Source organism: Myotis yumanensis, unplaced genomic scaffold (genome assembly GCF_028538775.1).
Source record: "Myotis yumanensis isolate MYYU_CA2020_CCGP unplaced genomic scaffold, mMyoYum1.0.hap1 SCAF_9, whole genome shotgun sequence".
NCBI classification, from domain to species: Eukaryota; Metazoa; Chordata; class Mammalia; order Chiroptera; family Vespertilionidae; genus Myotis; species Myotis yumanensis.
In genome coordinates this window covers 79649909-79677110 of record NW_027223760.1, presented here as the reverse complement: position 1 = coordinate 79677110, position 27202 = coordinate 79649909, and the positions used below count along the sequence as shown (strand labels likewise).

Sequence of the window (27202 nt, the reverse complement as noted above, 5' to 3'; positions counted from 1 at the left end):
GAAACATCACAGGGAGGCACATGTGAGCAGAGAGCCCTGCAGGAGAAACACGGGAGTCCAGAAAGCCCAGGGAGATGGTGGCTCAGGGCATAGAGGCTCCCGGGGCAAAATCACCTTTGGGAAGAGAAGCCCGGCGTGGCCGAAGGATGCTTGCGAAGCTACGTTGAGTTTTAGGAGTAGGAGGTAGATGAGAGTGACACTGGGAAGCTATTACATTATTTTAGAAATGAATGTTTGGGACAATCAGTTATCTGCTTTGTCACATAAATTCAGAACCACACTTACGAATTTGAAAGCATTTGCAGTAATGGAAACATCATCAGAAAGTGTCACAACAAACAATTATTAAGGGCCCACTATTTTGAGCTCATGGTCAATATATTAGTCTGAATGTGTCTGCTTATTGCAAGCAAACATTTTTAGAGAAAGGACGGAATTCAAGTTTCTCGTGGCTAATTCTTTAACTTGATTCTATCAATCATGCTCTTCAAAATGCTTCAGAAATGCTGAAAAATGAGCAAAATCTGCATTAGTTTAAATCTAATCAGAGTTAAGTAACAGTATTGGATTTGAGGTCAATGCATGACACCACATTTTCTTTTTTTAAAAAATATATATTTTATTGATTTTTTACAGAGAGGAAGGGAGAGGGATAGAGAGTTAGAAACATCAATGAGAGAGAAACATCGATCAGCTGCCTCCTGCACACCTCCCACTGGGGATGTACCTGCAACCAAGGTACATGCCCTTGACCGGAATCGAACCTGGGACCTTTCAGTCTGCAGGCCAACACTCTATCCACTGAGCCAAACCAGCTAGGACACACTATTCCTTATTTAAAAGGGACAGGATGAAGCAGAATCCAGACTTTAGTGGCCAATAAGGTCCCTCTTTTTCTCTAATTATGGACAGGTAATTCCCCATTGGACCACTGTGCCCTGTTTCATAGTCAATCTATTCCATTGTAGAGACCAGAGAATGAGCCTCTTGAGGGTAGTGCCAGTTCTTCAAATGCTCGCCTTGCTTTCCCACCTCCGCAGGCTGGGGCTCTCTCCTGCTTGCACCTCGGCCCAACTGCTTCCAGACGTCTTCTCTGTAACGGTAGCAGCAGCCACAGCACAGTCGGCAGCAGGAGGAAGACTGTAGAGATGGGAGCAGACAGATATGTTGACGGGCAAAGGGATAGCAGCACCGCAGGAAAGGGGAACGGAGAGGAGAAAGGGAGGTGAGAATTACATAAACTAATGACATGATCTCAACAACTGAGCTTTGCAAGAGGAGATGGGAATCCTGAAAGATGCAACAACTTTGGAGCAAAGAAAAATCGGTGCTTCCATTATAAAGACCCACCAGAAATAAACACACCACAAAAAACACTGGGTAAAGACAAGTAGGCAAGTCCTCTCCCCTGAGTGGATGTTTGTGACTGCTGGTTTTTTGTTGTAGTTGTTAATCCTCACCTGAAGATATCTTTCCATTGATTTTTAGAGAGAGCGGAAGGGAGGGAGGGCAGGAAAACATTGATGTGTCATATTGATTGGTTGCCTCCTACACACACCCCAACCAGGGCCAGGGATAGAACCTACAACCCAGTACATGCCCTTGACCAAGAATCAAACCCGTGACCCTTCGGTGCACGGGCCAACATCCCAACCACTGAGCCACACCAGCCAGGGCTGTGACTGCTGTTTTTAAATCCATGGCGACAGGTGCCCTGGGCCGGCCATCCTGTCTGAGCGGCAGAGGAACAGGTGGTGCGGACACGGGGAGAGGCTGGCCCCGAGGCTCACCACGGCAGGTTTTCATTTCCGTCCCTTCAAGCTCCGTGGGTGACCGCACCTCAAACCCCAGCCGTCCTCCCGATAACGAGGAAGATTATTGGCCTGGCCTGGTCCTTTAATGTTTCCCACTCGTGCCTTGAGCTTTCATTAGTTTTCGTGTCTCATTAACACACAAATCAAAGAGTGAGAATGAAACACCTCTTGATGTGTAATCTCACTGAAAGTGGGAAGTTGAGATCATGGGACTGCAGGGCCCGGCCGAGGAGATGAGTGAGCCATGGTGGGTGCCATGCCAGCCCGCAGGGGCCGCCCTCCGTCTCTTCACTCGTGAGGACAACAGGGAGCAACCTCACACCCAGAAACACTCCGAGTCTCTACGTTTAGGACTCGACGTGGCACCTTCTCTGAGCAGAGACAGGCTCGAGTCACACTGGGTTTCCCTCTTTCCAAGCACTGGGGTGAGATTTGCGTTAAACCTCACACCAGCTCTCAGTTGTGTGTCTACCCCAGAGACGCTACTGCCCGGGGATAAAGGCCATGTCCAACTGCTCTGTAAATTCCCTCCTTGGGTTCACTCTTTCTAGCCCCCCAGCCTAGAGAAGCATTGCCACTCAGGGAGCCAGCGCTCAGCATTGCGGCAGAAGGGGCAGGGTTTGGATTGCGGTTCTCCAGATTCATAGCTGTGTGGCTTTGGGCAAGTCGCTTAAGTGAGCCTCAGTGTTCTCATCTACAAAATGGGGCTCCTAGCGTGCCCACCTCACACAGGTGTGCTAAGGCCGAAATGAACTAATAAATACAGCGCTTAACAGCGTGTCTGAAATAATATGAGAACCCAATAACCACGACTTTCCTATAAGAGATACGTTACAGGGCGTAACAGGGATGCAGGGGAGGGTGGTCATGCATGTCATTACAGGAGTTGAAATATGTCGGCTCTACAATCTGAACCTTGCACAGCCCAGCCAGCAGGGGGGGGCCTCAGGAGTGAGCAGAAATGCCAGCTGGCTCTTCACAGGGCTCTCGGGGGAGATGGGTAGTTCTCAAAGAATCCTTCCTACTGCTCCTTTCACCCCTCAGCTCATTCCTGAATCTTTGGGTAGTTTCTCTCTGGTGATAGATATATCCCCTTTCCTTACACCCACTAGCAAATTCACTCACTCCCGCTAGGAAATGTCTGGAGAGGATTTGGGGTTCTGTCAATAGAAACATGAAAGCCATTAAGGGGAGTCCCAGGGGGAACTCGTCAGCACGACGGTGTGGACGACCTCTGACTGTTCCGTGATGCTTCTCCTGTGACCTCAGACAATCACACTCTCATCCTGACAGTGTTGAACTGAGCTCCCTAACTTTAACTATTTTCTTATTCAGGCGCATCTTCCCAAAACCTGGAGACATTCATAGAAAGGTACGTGGAAGAAGTTGTTTCTCATTTTGGAAAATGAACAAGAGCTCTGTTGTTACCCGTCATCATGTGCCCTGGGCACCAGCTGGCCACTCTGCAAACCCTGGGAGACTATTACCCCTTCCCGGGCCAGTGAGCGTTGGACATGTCCATTTCCATATGTCCTTAGAGACAGATCATAAGAATACATACAAGCTTAGATCTGGCCAAATAGACAAAAAGGATTTCATATTCCTGTTTATGAAGGAGAACACAATTTTGTGCTCATTTGGGGCTTAACATTCAGAATCGGGGCCCTGGGTGCCCAGAATGGAAACTTTGGGCCCACGGATGTCTCAGGGATCTGGACATAGTAACCCCAGTAACTCATCTGTGATCATTGACCACAAAGGCTGTGAACGATGCTAAGAAGATGGTAGCGTGTCCCCTGCTGGAGATTTCACTCCACTCCCACTCCACACATTGATGTGGTCTTTCCCTAATGGAAGATTAAAGATTATAGAGAAGAAAGGGGGAGATGGGGATGGTGATACTAAATGAAAGAAAAATAGCAAAGTTCCCCAGAGGGTGGCCACACAGACTCGTCCACAGACCCAGCCTGTGACCTCGGTTACAGAGCAGGGTTTCCGTGTGTTTAACATTCAGCTTCCAGTTTGTCTAGGAACCCACTGTTGGACCACCCAGCCGTCGTCATATACGCCATGATTGGAAACGATGTCTGCAACGGGTGAGTTACTACCAAAGAAAGTTTTTGGTTTTTTTAACCTATTTTTATTGATTTCAGAGAGGGAGAGAGAGATAGAAACATCCATGATGAGAGAGAATCATTGATTGGCTGCCTCCTGCACACCTCGCACCGGGGATCGAGCCCGAAACCCGAGCATGTGCCCTGACTAGGAATTGATCCCCGACCTCCTAGTTCATAGGTTGACACTCAACCACTGAGCCAAACCAGCTAGGGCAGTGATATTGATTCTTGAACAAATATTCAGGTTATTTGAATATCCTTAAAATCAAGACATTGGGATTAGTCAGACTTGAATTCAAGCCCTGGTTTGTAGGTTGATGCTCAACCACTGAGCCGCACCAGCCAGGTACAAAGAAGGTTTTGAGAATTTTTTGCCTCTGGGTTCCCCCTTTTTTCCACTCCATGATAGCAGTCTGCTGTCGGATCAAATTTCTCTGTCTTCACAAGTCCTAGGCACACGTGGAATCAACAGAACCAGCCTGGGAAGCCGAGAGACGCTTTTTACAAACATCTGACCCATTCATCCTTTGCTCTGATTCACAACAAATGTGTGTGTCATGAGCAGTCCTGAGTTGTGTTGCAAGAAATAGGCTCCTAGTGGCCAACAATCCGAGATTGAGAACCAAGACTTCCTCCAGAAAATAAGGCAGGATCACAGCCACCCCATAAGAACAGCTTCTTCACTCACATCCTCAGACGCCGACTCATGTGGCAGAGACACCATAGGCAACGCGCTTGCGTAGACTACGCACAGTTCCGGCCAATCCTATTCCCGCCATGGCCCACGGGAGAAAGCAGCTTTGCTCACCTGCTGATCTCAGCAGTGATTTCACAATGTTGACTGCCTTCGTTCCCCCACAACATTTTGGAAGATTTCTCAAAATCTGTGTGTCCCGCTGAGGATATGCTGCATATGTGAATGCCATCTGTCCTGTGGTCGTGGCCAGAAAGAAAAAGGTGACACCAGATCTGGAACAAGTCCCCAGTAGCCACCCACCCTCTGTTTTAGAAAACAGAAAAATAAAGCCCAGGCCACATGATTTGCCTAATTAATTAAGGCCAGCACCAGACTCCCCCCTAGGTGGTGCTAGAAGCAGGGACTCCTGCCCACTGCCCCACCTTCGCTTTCCTGAACTTCACGGTTCAATGTGATCCCAGTGTGTTTGCCCTCGCGGACACCTCCGTGACAGCCTAGACCTCTCCCAGTGAGGACGGTGTAGACCTCACCCGTGGAGTGAATTCAGGGCAGGAGATGCCACGCTGGGATCCAGAATGTTCCTGTGCCAGACCCTGCCTTGCCCCCCCCCGCAAAAGCCGGTTTACCACTCTCCCAGAATCCCACGTCTGCCAAATGCTGGGGACCCAGGTCTCAACCCTTGACAAACCACCTGGGACTCTCCACTAAATAGCAAAGAACCTCAAAACCTTCCATGAGCCCAGAGCTACGCCACTTGCTACATCATCTCACCACACAGCAGCCCTAAGAAGCAAGTATGATCGTCCCCATTTCACAGATGAGGAAACTGAGGTTCCGAAAGGTTATCCTCCATGGAGCACTGAGCAGCCAAGCTGAGAGCCCACCTGGTGCTCTGACGAAGTTCCGTGCCCTTTCCACCAGCCACACGTGCCTTACTTGCTTTCTCTTACGCATTTGCTTCCAGAAGTATGTAGCGAGCACCTGCGATGTGCCGGGCGCTGGGTCCAGCGGCAAACAGGCCACAGGCCAGAACCTCAGGCGGCTTGTAGAAGGAGAAGCGTGGAGCTTCAGCCTCCAGTCCCATCACAAAACAGAGCAAATGGGTGGTCAGACCAGTCCGCACCTCCCAGCCTCCGGATCATGCTCCCTGGAGGGCACAGAGCGGACGAGTTACACAGTGTGAAGGACGCCTGCAGGAGGAGGCGTGGACTCCAAGCGCCCAGACCCCCGAAACGTCCCTTGTTCAGCCGAACCTGATCACAACAAATGATTTTCCTTTTCCAAAGAGCCAGGGGGCAGGCAGGCGGCCATGAGCTGGGACCCGTGCCAGCCGCCAACTCCCCCCAACCCCCCGCCGGGATCTGGACAGAGAAGCAGCCAGCGTGGGAGAAAGAGCGGGGCTGGCCGCTGGGAGGTCCCCACGGTGCCCACTTTGCAGCGTCCTGTGGAGGGTTAGAAACATGAAGACAGATGGCAGCGACACCTCCCCATCTGCCTGGCCGTCAAGGTGGAGCAGATAACCAGGGAGCCAAGTGAGCTCATTAAAGCTCCTAAGTCCGGTGCTTCTTTCTCAACCTCTAAACCAGCGGTTCTCAACCTGTGGGTCGCGACCCCTTTGGGGGTCAAATGACCCTTTCACAGGGGTCGCCCGCTAAGACCATCGGAAAACACATATATAATTACATACTGTTTTTGTGATGAATCACTATGCTTTAATTATGTTCAATTTGTAACAATGAAAATACATCCTGCATATCAGATATTTACATTATGATTCATAACAGTAGCAAAATTACAGTTATGAAGTAGCAACGAAAATAATTTTATGGTTGGGGGTCACCACAACATGAGGAGCTGTATTAAAGGGTCGAGGCATCAGGAAGGTTGAGAACCACTGCTCTAAACTCACGCAGCCACTTCGTAAACACTTGCTACGTGCATGAAGGTCACGATTGGAAGGTGGCTTTTCCTGTCCGGAACTCAAGAAACAACGTTCCGCAGAGGAACCTACGTTTCTCATGGTAACTCTGCTCAATGTGGCCTCAGCTAGCCCAGCTTCCCAGGCTTTTCCAATCACTGCCCACCCACAAAAGCTACAAAATATGCTGGAAAGTCAGCTGTGCAAAAAGACGAACAATTTACATCTTCAAGCCAAAAACTATTCCAGCGTCCTTATTTACACTTTGCCTTCCAAACCTAACTTGGAAAAAAGAAATGAATTTAAATATAACTTTCCATGATATATTTCTAGAATACATTCACACACTCCTTATTTCTGTTTTTTTCCTAAACCAAATGAAAGTACGTCAACGAGCTTAAATTCAAAAAATGTCTGAAGCTACAATTTTGTTACTTTCAGTTTACTTTGCCCTTCTTTGTCTTAAAGTCTTTCATTTTAGGTCAGCGCTCTGATAACTACGTTCCAAAACTTCCTTTTTCTATTTCCACTAACGCTTATGAAGCAAGAAGAAAAAAATACAATTTAAAATTTCCAATAATCTCTATAGAGCACAGCACTGCTGTGAAGAGGAAGGCGGAGATGCAACATGGAATGCCCTTGGGTGGGCAGCGTGGCAGGGGGGTCGCCTGAAAGAGCAGCCTATCAGGAAAGTCATGAGAGTTCAACTGGAAAGAGATATTGTGGACACACATTCTGTTTCCCTACCGGCAATGCAGGTGGGAAGTTTTAGAGATCAAGTTGCAGACCTTGAAGTGTCAAGCAAATCATAATCAGTCCAGGACACCTTTGATTCCACGAACTGTGTGTCTCAGTTAGGATAGGTGAGGCTGTGCTGCAGGAACAAACAGCCCCTAAAATCTTAGGAGTATAAAGCAACAAACATTCACATGCCAGTCACACTACATGTCCGTCAAGAATCATCACATGACTCTGTTCCAGGACTCAGATGGGTGAAGTCACTGCTTTTAGAACATTGCCAAGACCCATGGCAAAGGAATGGAGCTTTTAGAGGCTCTCATACCACCAACCATGACATACGTCTCTCCTCACAACTCAGATACCAAACCAGTGACATGGCCAACCCAACCACACGGGAATCGGGAAGCCAGAAACGTTTTCCAAATAGCACCAGGAACCGCCTCATGGGGTGGCCTTCAGGGGGCGGGGATTTGGAACGTGTATGCATCTGTGCTGTAATCTGGTAAGATCTTTCCTGTTCCTTTTAACCAACAGGGGGAGTGACCCAGTCCCAAAAATGACCACTCCTGAGCAATTCTATTCCAAGGTCATGGAGACCCTGAAGTACCTGAACGCCCGCCTGCCGAAGGGCAGCCACGTGATTCTGTACGGCTTGCCGGACGGGACCTTCCTCTGGGACCATTTGCACAGCAGATACCATCCTCTCGGTATTGTTCTGAAGATCCTGTTACGCTTTAACGATGTCAGTGTGCACACAGCTCCAATGCAGATAGTTCACAGCACGTAGGAACACACCTAACATGCCACCGCAGTGCATGCGTCAGCACGGATACAGGGAAGCGCCCCCAGCTGCAGGGTCTAGAGGTCAGGATCCAATGGTGGGCAGAACCAGGTCCAAAGCTGGAAGGGGCAGGAGTAGTGGACAAAGAATTAAGACAAATCGAAAGGTAAGCGTCTCAGTCAGGAAACTCCTTTCACTGAAGATGAGATCTAAAAAACGAGCTGATGAAGCCCAAACAAGAGACAGAAAGCCCTAGTCAGAGGGAGGATTTCTCTGAATCTCGGTGGGGAGTGCCCCCTGGTGGCCAGATGGCATTCCGTCGCCCGCAGCCCTGGGAGGGCTGGTTCTGGCTTCCACACTCTCGCCGTCTGCGGCAGAGAGATAATGTTCCTCCTCTCTGACAAGAAAATTGAATCTATCGTTCAGCCTAACTGATGTGAGGCGCAAGTGAGAAATAAGGCCGTTCCGTCACCTTCAATCTCTCTCTTCGCTCCCAGATAGGGCCTCTTATTTCTCTTTACTTTTTGGAGCGTGAGAGAGTGCTAATGAGTAAGACACCAGCCATTGCCCTTGAGAGTGGTGGGGGTGGGGGGGACCCAGGTTCTGTGTCTGAGCCACAGCTCGGAAGTGGGGGTGCCTCGGGGGTGGGGATGCTGTAAGGGGGGAGCGGAGACGTGGGAGAAGAAACAGCCCCCACGGATTCTGCCCCTGCAGCTGACCTTTACAGGTGACCTCCCGCACATGCCTGTCATCTTCACTCTTGGTGCCTCTCTAATTTGCACCAAATAATCAGTGTGGAGCATATCTACGCTTCGGGGCTCAGATAAGCTCGCTGGGCCGTGCAGGGATGTGGTGGCTGCCTCCCCCTTCCCTGGCCGCCCATGCACTTGGGGAGGCCTTCAGCCCCCGACGCAGGGCGGCGAATGGCAGCCTTCAGACACGCGCACTGCCCTGCCCGCCCTCACCAGGGGTCACTGGTCAGACCTGGGGTTTCATGAACTTGCTCAGGAGGATTTGTCAACTGCCCCCCGAGAGCTCCCGTCCCCCTGGGGACCTGGCACTTCATTGCCAGGAGAAAGCCATGTGGGACCAAGTCCATTGTTGGTGATGCTCTGGTCCCTCCAGGGCCCTGGCGTCCCTCCACCTGCGTCCAGATGCGGCCAGGACCCTCGGGCCCGCCCTGCTGTGCTAACAGCTCACGGAGGAAGCAAACTCCTTAGCCCCTCCCCACTCCGGCTCTGAATGTCTAGGGCGTCCAGAAAGAAAGGAAGCACGGGCATTCCTAAGAGACATGCCAACTGTACATCAGGGCAGGTCCCTGGGCGTGCCAGCCTTCTGCGGGGGGGCGGGGGGGGGAGGGGAGCAGGGCCACCCTAAGTGTCCCATTGGCTGCCACATCTGGGCTCGCTCTTTTCCAGGCCAGCTGAACGGGGACGTGACCTACGGGCAGTTGTACGCCTTCCTGAGCTGCCTTCAGGTGAGCTGGCCTGCCTGGCCCGAGGCCCCGCCCTCACCATCTGTGCTCCCAGTAATCACAGTCCTCCCGCCCCCAGGTCAGCCCCTGCCACAGCTGGATGACAGCCAACGAGACCCTCCGGACGCTCACCTCGCAGGTAGGCCCGGCGCAGGCGCTCAGCGGCATGTTGGGTCATTCTTGCTCTGCGTTTGCTGCAGTGTTTGCACTGGGGATGGGGTTTGGGCAGCGTGCTGGCCCCCAAGCTGGAGAACAGAAACATCAGACTTCTGGGGAGCTTGACGGGGCCAGGGAATGTGGGGTGCCCTGCCTCTGCCCTTCCACCTCCTCTGGGTCTGTCACTCTTACCGTGTCTGTCAGTCACTGTATATGTGTGACTGTCTCTCTCCTATGTACATATGCATGTGTACACACACACACACACACACACACACACACACACACACCTTTGAGAGCCCGTTGTAGGCGTGTTTGTAGAGGCAGAGAGAAGTGAGCGAGGTGAGGCCCTGATCTGAGTCCCCCCAAGTTCAGGGAGGACCGGCGCCCCAGAACCTTCCTCTCCTCTCTGCAGGAGTCCGGGGCCCACGCAGCTCTTCCGCAGAAAATGAGCCTCTTCCTTGTAAGAAACTCATTGAATTCCTTGTACAAATATACTTCCATTTTTTAAAAATATATTTTATTGATTTTTTTACAGAGAGGAAGGGAGAGAGATAGTTAGAAACATCGATGAGAGAGAAACATCGATCAGCTGCCTCCTGCACACCTCCTATTGGGGATGTGCCCGCAACCAAGGTACATGCCCCTGACCAGAATCAAACCTGGGACCTTTCAGTCCGCAGGCCGACGCTCTATCCACTGAGCCAAACTGGTTTTGGCTATACTTCCATTTTTAAAAACCTTGGAGAATGTTAAGAAAAGCACCAAGAACAGTAGCAAAGTTCACCCCAAATCCCACCACCCAAAGCTAGTACGTGTGCTTGTCTTTCCAGTATCACTTTCATAGGTGTTGGGGTTGTGCCTACACCAGTGATGGCAAACCTCTGACACTCGAACTCGTTTTTTTGGTTGATTTTTCTTTGCTAAATGGCATTTAAATATATAAAATAAATATCAAAAATATAAGTCTTTGTTTTACTATGGTTGCAAATATCAAAAAAATTCTATATGTGACACGGCACCAGAGTTAAGTTAGAGTTTTTCAAAATGCTGGCACACCGAGCTCAAAAGGTTCGCCATCACTGGCCTACACAGTCTCAGAATACACACGTGTTGTATGCCGTTATCCCTCCACATCCTGACCTTGCGATCATTTTAGAGTGTTCGACATAGGAATGTACCATGATTTATTTCATCCCTTGGAGCTGGGCCTACAGGTCATAGAGGTTTCCAATTGTTCACTGTGATCAACAGCATTGGGATGGGTGTGTGTGTGTGTGTGTGCGTGCGTGTGTCTTTGTGTGCATGTGTCTTTGTGTGCCATGTCTATTTCCTTAAGACAAATTTCTAGAAAAATGCCTGGGTCTAAGAGCGAGCTGTGTTTGAGGAGACCCTCAAACTGCTGAACTGCTCTCAGAAAGGTTAAACAGGCTGGCATTCTGGGTCTCCGATCCCCGGGCGCTCGTCTCCATTATCACGACTGTTCATCTTCGCCTCGCCGATCCCACTGGGGAGAGTAGTATCTTACTGCTTTCATTTGCGCCGATCTGGTTCCTAATGAAGTTTAACCGTTTGCGTGCGCGTTGGCCGTGGGCAGGAGAGAAGTCAGGGTATGGAGCTGCTGAGTGGCTCTGTGAGGACAGCTGGGGGGCGGGGGGGGACGGGGGACATCCATTTCTTTGTTCTGCCTGCATCACCCGCTCACTCCAATCAAGGCCTAGGTTTCATGGAGCTCTCCCGTTTCTCTTGCATTCAGAGAGCAGCACAACTCTCCAATACACTGAAGAAGATTGCCACCAGCCAGAAATTTACCAGCTTCCGTCTTTACTATGTGGATTTTGACTTCCAAGAAAGTAAGTGTTGCTTGGCTAAGGTGATGACACCTTATCTTCACTGACACAGACAAGAGCTAGGGACAGCCTGCCCAGGGCAGGTATAAACCCGGAGGCAGCAGGTTGGACGGGGTCTCCCCTGACATCCTCACACACTAATAGCTCCAGCACTGAAATAAGGCAGAGTGCGGCCCTCTGCCTGGGAAGCGGCAGCTCAGCATCACGCCTGATTTCACCGTCACCTTAGAAACCCTCAAACAACAGAGCCAGCGACCAGGTGGAAAACGCTTCGGCAGGGGGCCAGCAGGTCGATGGAATCACCTCTGTTCTGGCCAGTATCGCAGCATCTGCTTACCAGTGGGCTACAGATGAGTGTGACAGGGATGAGGGCTAAGGCAGTGCCTCTCACAGTGGGCACTGAGTTGCCTACTTCGTCACAATGCAGATTCCCAGGCCCTGCACAAAAAGAAATGAATCCAAGTCTCTAAGGGATGACCTCAGATTTGCCTGTGGCAGGATGGACAGCCCGGGTCTCAGCTTCCTGGGAAGAACATTAGTATTTCTCTGCTGCTGTTCTGTCCAGACACAGGGGCCACTGAGGCGTGGCCACGGCAGTAGGCATGGTCCCAGAGCTACCATTTCTCCTTCGCACCTTGACTCTGAATATTGTTATTATTATTAAACATTTATTGATTTCAGAGAGGAAGGGAGAGGGAGGGAGAGAGAGAGAGAGAGAGAGAAACATCAATGATGAGAGAGAATCATTGATCAGTTGCCTCCTGCATACGCCCCATTGGGGACCGAGCCTGCAACCCAGGCATGTGCCCTGACAGGGAATTGAACCCATGACCTCCTGGTTCATAGGTCAACACTCAACCAATGAGCCATGCCAGCCTGGCTGAAAAAAATGATTTTTGATTGGCTTTAATCCTTCCAGTCTCGTGTTTATTGTTAAGCAATTGTTGTACAAGAGACACGCCTCCTGTTGATGGACTGACCTCTGGGGTGGCGCTAATGAAAAGCTTTGCCATGCACGCACAGGACGGACCATTTCTCCTCAGAGGTTATCATCTCTGTCTCCCCACCCGCCCTCCCAGCCTGAGCAGCCAGGGGGGAAGCAGATGGCCTGTGTGAATCATCGCAGATTACATTAGCTGACATGGCTGCATTGCAGAGTCTAGTACTTCAACTCTGAACATCTTCTCAACAAGACTGATCGCCCTTAACTAGATTTCCTGCCTAGGTGAGACCGATTTCTCTCATGAGGAGAGACATTTTGATGGATAGCCTCGCATTAAAATGCAGAGCTAACGACTCATTAATGAATTCCTGCTGTAAACAAATATACCGCCAAGGGATCTCTGATCATCGTCAACCTTGAACATAGATGAAGTTATTTAAAATATAATAACGTCTAACATGCACAGGGAACGTCCTCACTTTCCGAGGGAGCCCCCAGCTCTGTGCTTTGTTACCTTTGGGATTACAGGCAGGTCCCCGCACATTTCTGAATGCTTTGGCCCAGACCTGAAAAGGGGGCAGTCATATCTGTGGGACACATCTCAGCCATGGTTACAGGAACATGTGACCCCCCTCAATGCCGTGTCTGGGACACTGCCGGTCCCCAGGAAAGAGTACCATTGCCATCACACCCTTGCTACCCAGCGCGTGGTGTAGGGCGAGCAGCATCCACTCCACCTGGGGGCTACTTATAAATGCAGAACCCCAGCCCCGCTTCTCACTGGGGCCTAGGAATCTGCACTTCATAACAGTCCACAGACAACCCCATGCACATTAAAATTTAATAAATGAGGCTCTACAATGCTGCCAGGTTAAGATTGTTAGGCATCAGGTTTTTGCTACGTGCTACCATGTGCTGTGTAGGTCAGGGGTCCTCAAACTTTTTAAACAGGGGGCCAGTTCACTGTCCCTCAGACCGTTGGAGGGCCGGACTATAGTTTTAAAAAAAAAAACTATGAACAAATTCCTATGCACACTACACATATCTTATTTTGAAGTAAAAAAACAAAACGGGAACAAATACAATATTTCTATTTGCATGTGGCCCGCGGGCCATAGTTTGAGGACCCCTGGTGTAGGTGCTGTGGATATAGCCCTCAACAAAACAGAACAGTCCTTATCTTCACAAAGGGTCTAGCCAGAAGACCTTGACCTTTGGCCCAGTGCTGGCCAGCATTCCATTGATAACCTTGATGCTTGCCAGGAGAGGTCATCAGCCCATTCCTGTCCTCAGAACAGCAATAAATGCAGTAACAAAGCAACAACAAAAAAAAGTCCAGTTAGACCTGAACATTCTCCACATGGCAGTGGGCACTTCGCTGGGAAGCCTCCCTCTATCTCTCGTGCTTAGCGATCCTCATCGACAGTTCAAGGACCTTCCTGAGGTTTTGTAATTTCCTGACAAAAACAAATAGGACGATCCCGCTGGGTAGAGGGCCTCCCTCGCCTTCTCCACGAGAAGTCCATGCACACTGCACTGGGGAAGACAGACGGACGCGGTGGGAGGGAGAGTGGAGGCAGAGGGACCGGTGCCGGGATCCACCCTGGGATCAGCTGATGCAGCACTTCACATTTAACATCCAGGCGCCCAGTGTCTGCCTGAAAGAGCTGGAAGTTTATTTAGTTTCCAGGAACTGTATCCAGAACTTGACTTACGCCCCAAGTTCCGCTACTGCAAAGGGAATTTTGACCTTGAAAGCTTAGCATTTTCCAGAGCAGGCAGAGGGACCATCGCTCCTAGACCCGTCTCTGTGGGGAACTCCCCGCACCTGGCAGCTCACCGCCTGGCAATCTGGTCTACCCCGTGGGGGTGCATGTGCCCTTCCAGGAAAAGGCCAGAATTTACAACCGGATAGAACTGTGTGCCTGTCCCGACTCAGACCCAGAGTAACTGCAACCTCGAGCACATGAAATAGCCACACAGCTTTTTTTTCCTTTTGAGCAACGTGGCAATAACGGCAAGCGGGGCTCATGTAAGGATGGAGGCACCTTGCAACAGTGTAGGGACTCAACAGCGTAGGGACATCCCCTCCCCACCACCCGCCACGGTCACCTCTGCGCGTGAAGCACCTGCTACCATCTCCCAGGGCTCATGAGACCTGGAGAACAAATGCTATTCTCTTTCTTTATTTTTTTTATGTATTTCTTTCATTATTGATTTCAGAGAGGAAGAGAGGGAGAGAGAAAGATAGACACATCAATGATGAGAGAGAATCACTGATCGGCTGCCTCCTGCACGCCCCCACTGGGTATTGAGCCCGAAACATGGGCATGTGCCCTGACCGGGAATCAAACTGTGACCTTCTGGTTCCTAGGTCGACACTCAACCACTGAGCCACACCAGCCAGGCTATTCTCTTTCCATGTCCAACTCAGCTCCATCACTAATCACACCTGTGGACCACGCTGAGTTCCTTAGAGGAAGCTGTGGTAGAAATGCATCTATCACTGTGGACTCCTTTCATGAGAAATGAAGACCCACTTATCAAACCTGCAGTCTTCACAGTCCCATGAAAATCTCTCCTTTCTGTGCTGCATTTGAACTGTGGCATCATCGATAGCCTCTTTTTTAATGTGAAATTCACCATTTCACACCCTGCGCGACAGAGCAAATCTCAGTTGAGGGCCTGCCCCCTGAGGGTGGGCACAAGAGCGATCTGCTCTCCAGTGGGACACCCCGCCGGCCCTGAAAGATGGTTGTTGTCTCCAGAGACTCTCCGTCTCTCGCTGACTCACCACACCCCCAATGGCCATGAGCCACACAGAGGCAGCGATTTCCCCCCTTTGGGAAAGGGCATCTGAGCGGGCAAGGGCCTTATCCTCGTCTGCGCCACACCTCCCACAGAGGAAGGAAAATGCCACTGGGCTGACAAGGCCATTTCCACACTGACCACTGGAACACACTGCCCACTACCGTCTGCTTCCATGGCAATGCCTCTGGAGCACACCCCTGTCTCAGATCCTGCCATGTACCTACAAAAACAACCAATGACCTCATGGTGCAGACCAGCATGTGGATTTCCCTTCTTAAATACCTGAGAGTGTTACTGGCCATTAAAGAGCCACACGTGGTCTATGCATCTCCTCCCAGGACGTCTATTGGCCTTCTGAACAGCAGGTCATTAGCCGAATCTCTCTGACTTCCCAGGTAAAGAAAATACATCATGTGACACATCCCAAGAGGTCATTCATGATCGGTCATGAAGAACAAAGAGGGCCTGGCAGGTGTGGCTCAGTGGTTGAGCCTTGACCTATGAACCAGGAGGTCACAGTTTGATTCCCAGCCAGGGCACATGCCTGGGTTGCGGGCTCGATCACCAGTGGGGGGCATACAGGAAGCAGCCGATCAATGATTCTCTCTCATCATTGATGTTTCTCTCTCTCTCCCTCACCCTTCTTCTCTCTCTAAATATCAATTTTTAAAAAAACATTTTTAAAAAAAGAGAGGGGGAGAAACAAAGAGGGCACAGGTCCCTGCCCTTGAGTTTTCTGGGGGCTGAAGAGGGAAGAACTGGAGGAACCTTAGCTATGCCTGCGCCCATCTCTGGAAAGTGAGCACCCGGTGTCGGGAAGTGAGCACCGGGGCCACTCTGGGGCAGCAGATTCCAGGCTTTTCTCCTGGGAGGCTCTCTAAGGATGTGAGTTTCCCTCAGGCATTCTCAGAGGCTACTACCGTGTAGGGTTCACATACTGTTGCCTCGAGCAACAGACACTCCGGGCCTGTCACCCCTGGTGAAGGACGGCTGTATTGCTTTTCATCACTCGGGTTGTGATGTTGAGATCATCAACATGTTGTACGTAATCATATTTCCGACACCCTGTAGGATTTTTGATGATGACGGGTTGCCACAGGCAGGCAGGTGTGGAAATGGCAGCCGTGAAAGGCAGTGTTAACACACGTGTGCTCCCCCTCCTGCCTCTGCGATGCTGCCCCACTGGCCACTGGGAAGCGAGATGGACTGGAATGGGTGCCGAATATTCCAGAGCTCACCTGGCCCCGCCACACAACCACATCCACTCGCACAACAACCACACAGTGGGGAGATCATCTCTGTTCAGAAAGTTCCCCCAACACGAGATAACGTCTCATGGGCAGCCCGGTGGTGAGCCCGGCTCGGGAGGCAGCGGGCAGCTCTGGCGACAGTCCCTGCTCTAACCCTCTGGCTGTGTGTGTGTGCCCTGCAGTCATAAAGAAGTGGCAGAAGAGAGGCGGGCAGCCCTGGCAGCTCCTCGAACCCGTCGATGGATTCCACCCCAATGAGGTGAGCCGTCATACCATGGTTGTTGACAATTACCTGTTAGCTTATTTTTTAATATAATTATGCATTCCATACATGGGTTAGATCAGTGGTTGGCAAACCGCGGCTCGTGAGCCACATGCGGCTCTTTGGCCCCTTGAGTGTGGCTCTTCCACAAAATACCACGTGCGGGCGCGCACGTACAGTGCGACTGAAACTTCGTGGCCCATGCACAGAAGTCGGTATTTTGTGGAAGAGCCACACTCAAGGGGCCAAAGAGCCGCATGTGGCTCACGAGCCGCAGTTTGCCAACCACTGGGCTAGATAGAAGAGTCAATAAAAGTAAAGGGAAAATCAGAGGAAGGGAAAACAAGGTGGAAATGATACCCGGCCTCTTGACTAAATGTCTACAGTTTGCACTCATGTAACGTGTGGGGGAAGTTCTGAGAGATGCCTATCACCTCGCTCTGTGCTTTCCAGGGGTCAGTGCAGAGAGGGGCAGAGTCGTGGCCTCCATAACATGACACAGGTCAGGTACACACACAGATCCCAAGGATTCCTGAAAGCGAGACCTGTGAGAAAGCTCTTCTGTGGATCTTTCTAGAACGAACACTGTGAGAGGAAAGCAGGGGGAGCAGGAGGGCAGGACTCTGTCCCTCTCTGCCTCCACCCCGTTCATCATCCTGGCTTCAACCCAGGAAGTTCCATGTTTATCTGTCACTCATCTGGACTGACTCATGATGCTTCTTTATTTAAAAACTAGAGGCCGGTGCATGACTTTGGCCCGATTGGGTTGAGGGGGCATCAATCAGGGGCGGGGCCGGCTGAGGGGAGGGGCTGCAGCCCACAGGGGGAAGGGCTGTGGGCAGTTGGCCGGCTCCACCCCCTGGTCGAACTCCCGGTTGAACTCCCGGTGGGTTGAGGGGACAATTGGCATATTAGCCTTTTATTATATAGGATAAGGATAAAAGAAGTGGTAGGGAAGTCGCTCTGCCACTTTCAAAATTGTGAAAGCTGAGAGTCCTCCACCACACTAGCCTTTCTGACTCAGCCTAGGTGAGGATGGGGTGGCAGTGACCAGGGTCCAACCTGAGAAGTGCTTTTGGTGTCCTCTCCTGTGGCCGTGGCTGGATGGTCAGCCAGGCCACAGCGAGGGCTGAGCATCCCCTCAGGAGTGTGAGTGGAGCGTAGCTCACCTTGCCCAGGCTCTGGGAGGAACCCACGGCAGGGCTAACAGAAAAAGGAGGGTGCTCCTCCATGCACAGATGCGTGCACAGGGGAGTCCCACAAGTGCTGGGTAGATTTACAGGGAGCATCCAATGCCCATCTCACAAATAACCAAAAATAAATAAATCCAAAGCATCTCAGAACATCTAACGTTCCTGTGGATCTTGTGACCCAAGAGAATTTTGAGCTAGAAGCTGGTTAGATATAGAGTCTGCCCCTTTCCAAAAAAAAAAAAAAAAGTTGTCTTTGGTTTTGGAATAATGTGGAGACCTTCTGTCCAGCAATATTTAGGTAGTAGTGCTTGTCATTCTTTGTGCATCGTAGCATTGTACCTTCTACTCTTCTGATTTGATAGAGAGAAGGGATATGAAGAAATGGTCAGAGAGGGAGTTAGTTAAGAACAAACTAGCCCGGCCAGTGTGGCTCAGTGGCTGAGCATCGACCTATGAACCAGGAGGTCATGGTTCAATTCCTGCCTGGTCAGGGCACATGCCCAGGTTGCGGGCTCTATTCCCAGTAGGGGGCGTGCACGAGGCAGCTCATAAATGATTCTCTCTCATCATTGATGTCTATCTCTCTCTTCCTCTCCCTTCTTCTCTGAAATCAATACAAATATATTTTTTAAAAAGAATCATTAAATTAAAAAGAGCAAACTAAATAGAAGAGGGTTGGAGACAGCTTTGTTTTATCCCTTGGGACAAATCTGTCCGATCCATTACAAAAGCCATGCTGTCCCTCGAACATTAGGGCTCAAGGCCTGTCACACGGGACCTTATCTTACACTCGGACAGCTTTGCCTGCAACCAATTATTGAAAAAGGAGTCAAAGCTGAAACCCGGCGTGTGCCATCATCTTGTTAATCGGGAGATCTGCGCACATGCTGGTGGTGGGTGGGGAGCGGACACCAGTGGGCAGCCCCACTACGCCTGGTGCCCGTGGACAGCAGTGCCCGAAGCCTGCTTATCTATCGTGTATATTAAGCTGCACAGTCCAGATTGCAACTTGTCATCTAAAAATGTGCGAGTGCCGACCCGACATCCAACGCTGTGAGAATCCGAGAGCGAACAGGAAGCCGCCCCCGCCGCCTGGGGAGGTCCTAGTGTAGAGTGACAGGGTGACAAGGAAGCAGATAATGACACATGAAGTGGAAAATGCCTCCGCTGTGCACGAGCAGACACTGTGGGGCATCGTGGGGGATGGGAGGCAGGGAGGGGCATCAGAGGGACCTCGAAATAGGCAGGGAAGGACAGAGGGGAGGGGTGATCGCCGCGGCTTTCCTCGGCAGAGACCTGGGTGTGAATGAGAGCGTGGCACGTGGGAGGCGGTGAAAGAGCGTTGGTGCCGCTAGAACATGGCACCAGGGTTGCGGGGGAGGAATAGGAGAAGCATCCAGGGCCCAGGCCACCTAAGTTCTAGATGGGCTTTGGCCTTCCTCCTGTGGGGAACTGAGAGCCACTGAAGGTTTTAAGCAAGAAAGATACCTGGCCCTACGAGGTCTGGCTCAGTGGATAGAGTGTCGGCCTGCGGACCAAGGGTTCCTGGGTTCGATTCTGGTCAAGAACACATACCTTGGTTGCAGGCTCCTCCCCAGCCTGGGCCCTGGTCGGGGCGTGGACAGGAGGCAACCAGTCGATGTGTTTCTCTCACATCGGTGTTTCTCTCTTTTTCCCCCTCTCTTCCACTCTCCCTAAAAATCAATGGAAAAATATTCTCAGTTGAGGATTAACAGCAACAACAACAAAAAGATACCTGTGGTAGCGGCGTGGAAAATGGCTTAGTGGGGGGGCCAGTCCACAGGGAAGGAGACTGAGAGAGAGAGAGAGAGAGAGAGAGAGAGAGAGAGAACCTGAGCAAAGGTAGTGGAGGGGAAGGAGTGGTTTGCCTTGGAGAGACTCAGACAGCTCAATCAACAGGGCACCGTCACTCCTTGGATGTGTGGGTAGAGGGGAGAAATGCTAAGCAGGCACTTCCTGGGAAGTTGGAGAGAGGATCCGTTGCCACTGAGGTGAAGAGCACAGGGACGCGGTGCGTTGGGGAGGAGTGTGGCACGTGTTGGGCTTACGGAGCTCCCAGGAAGTGCACTCAGGATGCCCTTTCAGCAGGTAACACACAGTGCTGAGCTCAGGGGGAAGCGAGCGGGAGCCTTGAAGAGGAGCCTCCGGAACCCCCTGCATGCTCCCTCCCTCCCTCCGGCAGAGGCGGTGCTCATGAATCAGCTAGACCACAGGCAGCTATGGGCGTCCACATTTTTCCACCTTTTTTAAAACATATTTTTATTGATTTCAGAGAGGAAGGGAGAGAGAAGGAGAAACATCAATAATGAGAGAGAATCACTGATCGGCTGCCTCCTGCACGCCCCCTTACTAGGGATCAAGCCCACAACTGGGCATGTGCCCTTGACTGGAATCGAACCCAGGACCCTTCCGTCTGCAGGCCGACGCTCTATCCACTGAGCCAAACCGGCTAGGGCTCCGTCGTGAAAGAGCCAAGCGAACAGAGTTGGCCTCAGGACCCCCTCCTACGGCACGGACGTCATGCAAACCAAGGAGTGAACTCCGACCTTTCCAAGTGCCCCTCACCAGCTCCTGTGCCTCAGAGCAAACAGGAGCTGGGATACCCCCACCCCCGTGCCCCCTCCCCCCCAGCAGGGGAACGGGCTTTATTGTAACATCGTATGTTTGCTTGGAGAACCAGGCACTCTCCTAGGAAGACCCGCCATCATGTGGCTAAAAAACGGGTCCTCCAGGAAGTCACCTCACAGCGCAATCGGATCATAAATTCCTGTGGGAGGTCCCGTGGGCGGCCACCAGGCATATAACTTCCTAGTGACAGGTCTGCCTTTCCCGTCAGCAAGCCCTGTCCAGACCCTGTCCCCGTTTCTGTGCACATGTTAACGCGCCTTTGATAGCAGTGCACCACCCTCGAGAGAGCACATGATCTTAACTGCCCGGTAATCCGTCCCCACCTGCTCTCTCCCACCCTCGTGTAACCCTCCTTACTTCCCTCCTTAATCCCAAACGCATAAAAGCAACTGCAGAGCTGTGGTTCCCTGGACCATCTGAGAGCTTGTTCCTGGCAAGTGTCGTCAGCTCGACACAAATAAAATCTCATACAGAATTCTCCACAGCTTTGGACGTTTCTTACATCCAAAATAAGGACAAATGTGGTCGAGCAAGGAAACGTGGCTATCAGAGGGAGGGAAGTCCTGGAGGCCACCTGGAGGCGTCACCAAGGGCCCAAGCAGACACTGCACCAGGCCCTTCCCTCCCATGACTCACGCCTGCGTCCTGGAGGCCGCGGGCTCCCAGTAAAACCTGAAAGCGCTGTTTCGCCAAAACCTCCTCTCAGACAAGGGGTGTCGGGTCGCCTGCTCTGTCACCGCTCCTATGAGAAGGTCAAGGAGGAGCCTCCGCAGTGGACCAAGGATCACCCCGTGGCCTGGCACCAGGAGGTTGTCCGAGCTGCAGCAGCAGGCAGACAGGGGTGGCGGTGGCCCCAGATGCACCCAGACAGCACGGGTGCCTGCAGACACGCCAGTGACCGTCAGATGAGGACGCGTGTGACCAAGGGCCATGCGGGCTGGAAATGGCAGTCACGTCTGACACAGGCAGCACCACCCAGCGCAGCCACCTGGGCCCTGCAGCCGGCCCCGCGAGGGTCAACTACCAAGGAAGACACCCAAAGGGCCTCGCTTAGCTGACCAGAAGGTCCCACTGAACCAGAACCCCTCCGTTCCGCACGTCCTGGGGCCAAAGTTCATCCCGTGCCGTGTGCGGCCGGGTTAGGGAGCTGGCGGTCGAGAGCCCCACCTGCGCTGCTGTCTCCCCGCCAGGAAGCTGTCTCCATCCGGCCCGGGGGACAGATGGAGGGAGCGGGTGGCCAACGTCTCCATGGAAGAGTAAGCCAGCTCGCACCCCTCTGACGGAATGCAGCGCATTGAATAAACAGTGACCCGATCTACCTTCAGTGACAGAAACGTGCTTGTGATGCGAGCAAAGCACACAGCAGCGGGTGAGAGCCCTGGGCATATCGCTCAACTCTGCGCATTTGTCAACACCCATGGCACTGCTTGCCAGAGAGCCCGTTTACTGCGTGTAAATTACACCTCAAACGGAGATCATACAATCGTCTTTACAGAGGGATCCCGTGTGTGTGTGTGTGTGTGTGTGTGTGTGTGTGTACATCAGAAAGGCTCCATGCCCGACAGCAATAGTGTCTGAATCTATTGTGATTGCAGATGACTTATTTTTCTCTTCTTGCTTCAGTGTTTTACGTTTTCCTCAGATGACTAGGTATTGCTTCACTATTGTCAAGTCTGAATAAGGAAGCCCAAACGCTACTTGTGCTGGAGGAACGGCTCATTGGATAAGGAGAGGAAGGAGGGCAGCCCTCCCCACGCCCTGTGCCCGCATCGTGGGAGCTACAGGCGGAGGCTGGTGCTAAGACCCCCCAGGAGGTGCTCAGCAGTGGTTCTGAAGTGAAGGACTGAGCATTGTGGGTCTTCTCAGCACAGACCTCTCGTCTAGTAATAACAGAGCCACTCTCACTGGAGACGGGTGTCACAGCAGCGCACACGCATGAATATTTTAATCTCCACGAGAGGGACCGCCCACTAATTGCTTTCAGACCAAGCAGCGACCACATGCCCAAATCTGGGCTCCGTCATTAACGTCTCCTGCTCCTCACCCCGTCTCCTCCCTGTTAATGTAGACGGGGAGGTAGATGACCCCGGAGGCGTGGCGCCACCTAACCGTTAGGAAGACAGCTGACGCACATCAGGTCGACAGGCAATAAAGAAAAGAACAGGCAGTGACCTCCGGCAGACCTGGCGGCGGCCCCTGTGCTGAGAAACTGCAGGAAAACGGCCACCGGCCAGTCCTCCGTCTTCAAAGACACTGATGCTCCATTGAGCCGATCCCCTTCCCGGAACGCTGCTGGCTACACAGTCAGCCTGTGTGTGTGTGTGTGTGTGTGTGCGCGCACACGTGGTATATGTCATGTGTATGGGAGGGTATGTGGTATATGTGGTGTGTGTATGTGTGTGTGGTATATATGTGTGGTGTTTGTGTGCATGTGATACATGGCATGTGGGGGTATATGTGGTACATGTGTGTGTGGTGTGTGTAGTGCATGTGGTATGTGTTGTGGTGGGGTGTACGTCATGTGGGGGCATGTGGTATATGCAGTGCATGTTGTGTGTGTGCTGTGTGTAGTGTGCGTGGTATGTGTGGTGTGTGTAATGTGTGTGTGGTATGTGGTATGTGGTGTGTGTGGTGTTGGGGGTGGTGTTGGACACCACATGGATCTGACCAAGATCACAGAGCCGGTGGCTGGGATTTGGGGGCCACCTCCACAGGCTCAGAAACACATTAATACCCTGGGGATATCTAATGCAGCGACTCAGTTCTCGTTTTTCCTAACAATTGCTAAGCTCTGTAACACAATTTAGACAGAGAGGTCTTCAGATCATTTTCTCTGCCCCCCGCCCCCCGCTTTTGCAAGTGAGAGAAGCTGCCGGCACCACGCGGGCAGCTGGCGGCTCTGGCTCTGCCGTTGGAACGGTGGGGCCCTGCCCACGGGAGACATGTCTGTGTGCTTCCGCCCAAAGTCGGGACAACCCGGAGCTTCCTTCCCGAACAGCGTGCTCGCCTCCGAGACCTCAGCAACCACATCCCTGCCCTCCGGCATGAAACGCCGGCGAGGACCCAGCCACCAGGGCGCAGGCTGGCTGCTGGGCTGCTGCGTGCACGAGGTGCGATCTGCGGGAGAGGCTGCTCGTCAGAGGCTCGCTAAGGAGGAGCCAGAGGCCTGGACACCAGATGGATCCTGCTGGCATCACGAACAGAGAGCACCCTGATGGGCAGCGAGGCACGGAGACAGGCCCCCCCGGCCTCCAGCCCTGCGCCCGCAGGTCCCCACTGCCTCTGCACCTGTCCGGCCTCACAGCCCAGCACCATCGTCCCCACGCCAGGCCCGCCCACCTCTGCCCTGTGCACGTGCTGTCCTCCACCATCGCACCGATCCCCACGGGATCCCCTGGGGAACCCCTCCTTGAGAATTCAGCTCTGCCATCACCCTCTTCACAGAGGCCCTGTCCCTCCCCCTTCCCCCCCCCCCCCCCCCGACCCCACCCCAGCAGAGTCTGCACCTCTTCCCCTTCCGGGCGAAGACATCCCCTCCCGTGGCTTCGCTGGTGCCCATTTGCACAGTGGGTTTTCTCACTAGACTGGGAGCTCCTTAAGGAAAGGATCCGATGGGCTCAGCTCCAAAACCCAGGCTCTAGGCCGCAGTGTTACCTGTCCACGGAGAAATGGACAAGTGGCTTCTGGGGAGTGTGTTTTCTTTTTTGTCTTTATTGATTTCAGAGAGGAAGGGAGAGGGAGAGATAGAAACATCAATGATGAGAGAGAATCATTGATTGGCTGCTTCCTGTGCGTCCCCCACTGGGGGTCAAGCCCACAACCCAGGCATGTGCCCTTGAACAGAATCAAACCTGGGACCCTTCAGTCCGCAGGCTGACGATCTATCCACTGAGCCACACCAGCCAGGGTCTGTTTGTTTTCTATTACTAAATCACAAATCAGCACAAGTTCGGCAGCGAAACAATATCCATCTCTTATCTCACAGTCACTGTGAGTGAGGAGGGCCTGGCACTGAACAGGCTAAAGTCCAGGTGTGGCCCCGGGCAGCGTGCTCATCCATAGACCCAACCGGGGCAGAGCTGCTTTCAGATTCACGTGGGTTGTGGGCAGAATTCATTTCCCTGCGAGGTAGGACTGAGGACCAGCTCCGGCTGGATGTCAGCAGGAGGCACCCTCCACCCCCTGCCAGGTGGCTTCCTGCTTCACCAGGGCCACAGGGAGGGTCGCCGGTGGCAGAGTGGCTTTACATAATGTTCCGTCCTCACTGGAGTGAGAACCAAGCGCTAGGTCCCACCCTCTCCAGGGAAGGGATCATACAAAGAATGACGGTGGCAATCACGGACCATCCAGAGCATGTCACCACACGAAGAAGAGAGGGGGTCTTGCCGGAGAAGTCTTTACTGGGTTGTCATTTCTGTTTTGCTTCTCCTCACAGGTGGCGTCGCTGCTGCTGGCAGAGGACTTGTGGGACAAGGTACGGCTGCAGTGGCCCCAGGCCCTGGGGAAGGAGAATCCGTTCAACGCCCAGATTGAACAGGTGTTTGGAGACCAAGGCGGACACTGAGTCCCCCGGGAACATGGGCTCCTGGGGGACTTAGGGAAACGGAAACTTGGGTAAACTCATCCGGCGCGCAGTTCCAGGGCTGCTGTGCCACAGACTCGCAGGCCTCTCCCGAAAGCCCCTTTGCAGTGCTTTTCTCTCCTCAAGGAGCGCATCGGAATGACAGTGTGGCTCTGAGCTTCTGGGTTCAGGTCCCCGCCCACTGACCCTCCTACCACATTCAATAAAGAGCTTTGGGCCCGGCCAGTGTGGCCCGTGAACCAGGAGGTCATAGTTCCATTCCCGGTCAGGGCACAGGCCCGGATTTCGGGCTCCATCCCCAGCAGGGGACGTGCAGGAGGCAGCCAGCGATGGGTGTTTCTCTCTCACAGATGTTTCTATCTCTCTATCCCTCTCCCTTCCTCTGTCTCTAAGATCAAGAAAAACATATTTTGTAAATTTTTTTAATTAAAAAGAAAAAGAGAGCTTTGGGTGCCATTCTCAGCAAGAGAGCATCTGCGCCCTTGAATGGCTAATTGTGGTGAAAAACAATAAGGATGCCAGCACACTGGCAGCTTACCCGGGTCGTAGTGCGCCAGGGCACTGACCCCCTCGTTGGTTATGAACGTAGGACACAGAACACAATGGCCTTTTTCCCTGCCTTTGTCAGAAATGTTTTCCTGTCATTGCGTTTGTCGCAGGTACAATGAATTCTTACTACTCAGGGCAGTCATTGTCCTACAGTGTAGAATCTACACAGTCGCCTGGACACTCGATTAGCAAGTGCTGAACCTCTGCTTCCAGGTTGACCTAGAATCACAGGTGACATCTGTGCCAGCCTTGGGTCACAGCAAGGTCACCAGGCGATCAGTGCACAGCCTTGTTTTGTGGGTGCTGCTATTCAAAGACACCTTATGCGGTGCACAGCTGATTGATTAACCCTGAACCCAGGGCCAACAGCAGGGTGACGCACATGAGAGAACCCTGCCCGCTCACCTGTCTTCTCCCTGAGGCGCCCACCGCCGACCTGCACTGAGAAACTCGGGCGGCCCTTTGGCGTTGCCCCTGGATGACACCGTCACCGAGAAATCACCAACAAAAAGCATAAAAGTGCCCACAACGCGGCAGTAAATCTGCCTCCTTCCACCTCAACGGGGACATGCGGGTCAGGGGACTGAGCATGTTTGCCACTCAGATGACAAGAGTGCCCGGGGTGCTGACATGGGGTGACGGATAAGTTCACCGATAAGAACTCGCCAGTAGTGGGGGTTGCCTGTGTCTTGAAATATCATTTTGGCCACAGGACTGTGAAACAGCTGTCGGTATTAGAGCCCGTACAAAAGGGGCACATGTATGAACGTATGCCCGGGCTTACGTACTAGTATTTCAAAATCCTCGCACCAGGGGGATATTTGGTTTCATCACAACGGGTTTCTTCGTAATCCTGTTTTATTTTTGTAGTTAAACTGTTCAGCCGGCCAGGGGTACCTGACGCAGGAAGGCCGCATGGGCGGGGTGGGGGCTTGGAGAGGAACTCGGGCTAATCGTGGGGAAGACAGCCGAGTCCCTGCTTCCTGGAGAGTCCCGGGGGGGAGTTCTGCTGAGAAACGTCTGTCCCGCTCACCATCAGCCCCATGTCTCTGACCCCGGGGCCTCCTCTTCCCTCGATGGCTGTCAGCAGCCCTGGACCGTGTGCTCCGCGGACCCGCCTGGGGCACACCCAGCAGCAGGGTCAGGAGAGGAGCTGCCGGGCACATGGAGACTGGGCTCCCCCTCCTCGTCCTGCGTGTGAGCCGGGGTCTCCGGAATCCTGGTTCCAACACGGCTTTCCTGGTGGGACCGCCTGGCAAAGGTGGCGCCTGGCCTGGGCCGGCCGCGTGCGCGCCCGCCGATCTGTGGTTTCCTGGCGAACTCGCAGCAACATGCTACTAGCCTGCGTTTCTCATCAGGTCTGAGCGCAGGCTCCGTGCTTGCCCGGCAGGATAACACCCTCTCATCTGCCGTGG

General features: G+C 52.6%; 1 protein-coding gene across 1 annotated transcript in view; it reads left to right on the top strand.

Moving 5' to 3' along the window:
* AOAH (acyloxyacyl hydrolase) overlaps positions 1-25665 on the top strand; it is a 103867-nt gene extending 78202 nt beyond the window's left edge. Inside the window, exons 14-21 of the mRNA XM_070425221.1 lie at positions 3150-3186; positions 3836-3910; positions 7822-7994; positions 9487-9545; positions 9622-9681; positions 11455-11551; positions 16735-16811; positions 25092-25665. Coding sequence (XP_070281322.1) covers positions 3150-3186; positions 3836-3910; positions 7822-7994; positions 9487-9545; positions 9622-9681; positions 11455-11551; positions 16735-16811; positions 25092-25220 — 707 coding nt within the window. The 3' untranslated portion in view covers positions 25221-25665. The remainder of the gene's footprint in view (positions 1-3149; positions 3187-3835; positions 3911-7821; positions 7995-9486; positions 9546-9621; positions 9682-11454; positions 11552-16734; positions 16812-25091) is intronic.
* Positions 25666-27202: the final 1537 nt, after the last annotated feature.